This window comes from Nematolebias whitei, chromosome 11 (assembly GCF_014905685.2).
Source record: "Nematolebias whitei isolate Nwh7 chromosome 11, NemWhi1, whole genome shotgun sequence".
Lineage (NCBI taxonomy): Eukaryota > Metazoa > Chordata > Actinopteri > Cyprinodontiformes > Rivulidae > Nematolebias > Nematolebias whitei.
In genome coordinates, this window is record NC_056508.1 from 19919834 (window position 1) to 19925420 (window position 5587).

At 42.6% G+C, this 5587-nt stretch overlaps 1 protein-coding gene across 1 annotated transcript in view; it reads right to left on the minus strand.

Moving 5' to 3' along the window:
• LOC119416657 (cadherin-4) overlaps positions 1–5001 on the minus strand; it is a 390454-nt gene extending 385453 nt beyond the window's left edge. Inside the window, exons 1-2 of the mRNA XM_037683843.1 lie at positions 4945–5001; positions 3721–3832 (exon numbers count right to left, since the gene is read on the minus strand). Coding sequence (XP_037539771.1) covers positions 3721–3832; positions 4945–5001 — 169 coding nt within the window. The remainder of the gene's footprint in view (positions 1–3720; positions 3833–4944) is intronic.
• Positions 5002–5587: the final 586 nt, after the last annotated feature.

Sequence of the window (5587 nt, forward strand, 5' to 3'; positions counted from 1 at the left end):
AGTCAGTCAGTCAGTCAGTCAGTCAGTCAGTCAGTCAGTCAGTCAGTAATACCACTTCCAAGGGACAACACATGGTGACCATTTACAGAAGAAATCCTCCATTACAGCTCCCATAGAATTAAGGAGGGGAAATAACATCTAGGTGCTATCTATTGGAAATGCACTTATTTCGCTGATTATCTGTGAGAACGAGAGCCTCAAAAAGAACGAGAAGGTTTGGACAGTTTGCTGGTCTGCAACATTCAGAGTTATAAACATAATGCTAGAGGGAAAAGAAACCGGCAATTATTTTAGAAAAGCAATTATCAATCTCTGAAGGCAAGTTTTTAAACCATCAGAGTACATAACAGATGTGACAAAGAACAGAGTAACTGAATTAACTATTAGTAATGGAAAGGGTGATTACTGACAGCCATCAGGTGTGCTGCTTACTAATATGGGGTGTAAAAACTGAAAATACACATTATGGAGGACATATAGTGTTTGACCGTAATAAAAGAAAACTCAGATGAATAGCCAAAACTACCTAACCCTAACAAAATAAAATAAAATCCAACAATCATTACAAAACAAAGCCAGCACTACAGATTAGGTTAGTCAAGCTGCATCTGAACGAACCACAGAACGTCTGAAGCAAAAGACGACACAACATATCCGTGCAAATTATCTGTCGAGCGCAATGATGAGGAGACAAGTCTGAAAAAAAAATTGAACAATTTTGCACAGGACCTAAATATACAGAAAACTATAAAACTTTTCTACACAGCAAAATATTTTTGAGTCAAATGTGAAACCAACAGTCCGAGTCAAAGCTTAACAGACACTGAGCCAAGAGACGGGTATGATTCAAAGTTGACCGTTAAATCGACAATAAAATGTCTGGACATGAAAAGAGCTGAGGTGTGGCAGTGGTCCCATCAAAGTCCAGACATCACAACCATCACAACCAATCTGACTGAAACGCTGCGATAGACAAGACGCCTACAAACATCAACTGGAGCTCGAGAGGGAAAAAAGGGCCACGAGTTTTATGTCCTGAAATATTCAAACACAGAATACACAAAGGATGACTTCCTGTATTCCTGTCTCCTCTAACCCAGACACTCGATGGCTGCCTATCCTTAGCCTGGTGCTGCTGGAGGTTTCTTCTTGTTCAAAGGATGTCTTTCCTTTCCACTGTCACCAGTGTGCGTGTTCAGGATGGGAGATTGAAAGATGTGGTGCAATCCACAGGCTTCTTTAAATAGATACATTTTTATTAGTTAGTATTTTATCATATTTGTATTTTTTTTTTTGTTTGTTTTGTTGCAATTTTAGTCATTTTCTGCGTTGTTCTGCATGGAGTATAAACCTGCCACACAAAAAGAAATGCGTCTGAAACTATGAATTAAGCAGACATTAACATTATTATTATTATATTAATATTAACATTATATTGTAAGCAGTTGAGCTGCAAATCTTTAATTCACTCTGCAGATTTCATAAATCTCCTTAAAAGACTGATTATCAGTAAAACTGAAAAAGAACTCAGTTGGCAATGATTTGTTGAATTTTCTTTTTTTAGATTGATCTCAATGAGCATCGTCGTTCACACAAAGAGGATCACTGGAAAACAAAGTGCATCTTCACGTTGCTCATCAAGGAGCTGAACGCGTAAACGACTGCTGAATATTACAGAAAAGTTTTTTTTTTTTTTTTTTAAAACAAAGCATGAATAGCTGTGTTAGTCATACAGATAAAACACACGAATCAAAAGGGAAATGAAAAGCTGTTCCGATCACAAAAAAAATGGCCTCTCGGAAAAATTACTGCGCCGTGAGATAAAGTTTTGACCCTAGTGATTTATTTGCGGCGACGATTTGAAAAGCAAACCAAGTCTTTCATGTTTCAGGCAAATGTTGAGAGGCTGAAAATGATAACGTGTGAAAGTTACACCCTCCTTTTCCCCCATGACCTCCTGTCTAGACCCAGGCATTCTACCCATCATGGCCAAGGTCCTAGTTCTGTCCTTTCCATTATTAGCCCTGCTGGCTAACATGAATATATTTATATATGTGTGTGTGTGTGTGTGTGCACAAGTGGGCGTCATTACTTCTTCCTTCATCTGACGGTTTTAGGTTAAACAATGTTATTATTAAAGCCTTTACAGAGCCACTTCCTGCCTGCCTTCAGTGACACCCTTCTTAACTATAAATCAACTGCCCGAGCGCCGTACATCACGCCCAATGAGTGTGTGTCTCATGCAGCGTGTACATGTGTGGGTGCCTTTGCCGCCACAGCTGCGCTCTCACACAAAGATGACACTGCAGCTATGAGCCAGCAAAGACGTGCACGTGAACTTGTCAAGCGACTTGGACGTGATAAATGCTAAATAAATCATATGGTTTCATTGCAATTTAAAGAAAACATTTGTGCATTTTTAATGGTTTTAGTCTTTTGAAGCACACACACATACGGCTTTCTTCTGCAAGACAATTGGAAACTAGCCTGTTCGACGAGTTAAGATAAGTTGATGTGAGATGGTGCGATGAGTTCATCTCCTGGGGACCAAACTGGATAAATAATGCTGTCTGGAAGAAATGACTCCCCCCCTGTGCAGCAGTGACAGCTCATTCCGTCTTCTGATTGTGTTGACACCCCCCTGCTGGGCTGAAGACATCACTGCAGCGCTAAGAGCAACGCTCGCAACAAGTGACAACGTCCCACATCCGATCCCACACCCAGACGGGCAACAGTGTGCTGAAGTTAATGAAACACTCAAATGAAGCCGATGCCTTCTGTCAGCGTGATACTACAGCAAAACAAGCACGCGTATAAATACAAAATATTCAAACTGCATAAAATACCACGATGTGCATAAAGACCCTTTTATGTAAGCAGAAAATTAGGGGACAGAGAGTCTTGGCAGCTGTTTCTCTGCCGAGCCAAAGAGAATGAGAAGACTTTCTACACCACAGCTGCTGGAGACACAGCAGACTGAAAAAAAATGAAGAGCCATTGTTTGCCTAAAGAAAAACAATACAGCTCGAGCTATGGGGGGAAGAGAAAGGAAAAAAAATGGGATCGATAGAGAATTGCAATTAGCCTGCATTGGCAGGAGTACTGCCAGATTAGACACAGGATGTCAATTCCATTTCCTGCACTATTGGGCCCTCAGACTTTACTGCTTCATTGTGTAATTGAAGCAATTTGCATACAGCTCGGTAAGATTCGGTACTGTGAGGGTTGCAGCACGTAAAATATTATAAACGCATTGAATAAACACACGAGGCTCAGCACTGTCAGAGGGACTGATGGTATTAGAAGACATTCAGGCAACAATTTTGAGGTAATAAAAGATGTTTCAGTCTTGCGCACTTTTACTTCAAAAATAAAAATAACACAACAGAATACAATCGATAAAACCGTGCGTCGTTCCTGTGGTGCAAAAACACCAAACACGCTCACAAAGTTTGCTCCTGCTTCGACATTTTTGACATAATGCTCGGCTTTAGCTGCAACACAGCAGTTATGTTCCTCTCGTCAGGGGTGAAATAAATGTAGCACAAGAAATGCTTCGATGCTTTGAACACTACACATCATTCCCCTGAATGAAAAAACAAAACAAAACACGTCTCTATTCCCATGCCAGGTTTCCCTCTGAGAAGGAGCTCTTTCACTTCAACAGTAAATATTCGTGACACAATGTAAAACTCCTGGCTTGCCAATTAAAGGGTTTACCTTTAACTATGCCCTGGCCTTGCAGTACATCCCTGGAAACCAGCACAGAGTAGAAGCTTTGTGAGAAGCCAGGCCGACAGGGACCTTTGGAGGCATGCTCCGCATTATTCCTCTGGAAGGAAATAAAAATACAGCGTAAGACATCAATAAACACATTCCATTTACTCCATTCCTTTTTTCTTGTTGGCCGTGCGCCTTGGAACAATATAAAACAGCAGTAAGCAGAAAAATATTCAACAAGTTTATCGGTTTCATACTCCTATAAAGGCACACCGCTGATTAAACTGACCCTCAGTCCAGTGTCAGTAATCAAACGTGCTGAACAACTGGCTTCTATAAAGAACGCAGTAAAACGAAACGAGGACAGATTTAGTTTAAGTATTGTGCTCAGGGTTAAATGAGACACTCATACACATCAAAGAAAGCTGCATGGATGCAGCAGATTTGTCTCCCTCCATACTGTGTGACTCTTTCTTGAGCAGAGGGGGGGGGGGGGGGGGGGGCCCAAAAGACTGAGTGCATGTGCACCGAGTAAACTGCAGGCAACTTTGCTCCCAACGTTTGGTGATGATCAAATGAGCTAATCCATCACTGCATCACTGTCCAACACACATGCACGCAGACTTGGAGGTTGAAATTTAACAAATGGTTTAGAATATCTCATTTGGGCTAAAGAGCAGGCAGAAAGAGCACAGATAGTAAAGTAGGAGCTTAATTCTACGCAGCAGAGAGAAAGATGCAGTTTGGGTGTCATTAGGGAACAACAGGCGCAGACTTCATTTAGCTTCTATTGATTAAAAATAAAAAAATAAAAGAATGCTCCAAAGTTCAACTTTTTTTTTACAAGATATTGCTTTTAGCTTACAAATCAAGGCGGCTCGAGTTAAATTAAGCAGGAGAATTAGTTTGACTGGAAATAAAGGCATCACCCTGGTGAACAGACGGTGCGTAATTGAACTTGTGCTGTCCGGCAATGAAACAACAGCGACAATGAGTGACCACCTTGACTAAAGTAGACAGCGTTGAGTCGTTAAGTGTTACTTTTTTATTTGTTGGAAACCCATTGGGGAACCAATTAGCGTGGAGGAGTTGGGGCTGGTAATAAGACGCAATAAGCGCTGCGCTCCGTGCTGCAGCACGCCGCAACGGTTCTGTGTGACTGCAGGACTTTTTTTAGAGCATTTTAATTTTTTTAAGCTTAATGAAATAAAATAAACCCCTCACCCAGAATGTGTGAAGAAGAAGAGATGCTGTCAGAACCACAGCCAAGTCAGTTCTCATTGTGGCGAGCGAGGCGAGTCCAAAAAAAAAGCTGCGTGGATGAGGATGGAACCAGAGACAGGCAGGCTCGGTTCGGGATTCTTCCTTCCTGGTGTGGGTAATTTCCTCCCTCACTTGCTCGGACTCTTCCTTGCTCGCGCTTCGTGCATGCGCTGCAGCTCTGTCCAGACTTTTCCCCGGCTCTCTCGTGTGCAGGTGAGCGCTCCGCTCAGCTCCAAGGCGCAGCGTCACTCACTCCAACCCCCTCCTATGAGCCGGTGCAGGAAAACTCCACACGCACGCACTTAAAGACACACTCGTTGGAGCGGGTTGGATCCTGCAGCCACACCACCGACGTCTCTCCGAGGGCTGAGTCCCCCCCCAACCCCACGATGGCGAGCTCAGAGGCGTCACGAGGGTGACTGAAGATGTTTCTGTTGCCAAATGTACATTCATCCATGCACGAGCATCAACTGCCATTTATCAATCACTGCAGCTAGTGCTCATCATCACAGTCACTGCTCTGAGTCCATGAAAGACCCACAGTGCTGCGTTTTGCGCAGCTTCCCCTCTCCTGCAGTGTCCACAGACAATAAGTGTTTTCTAT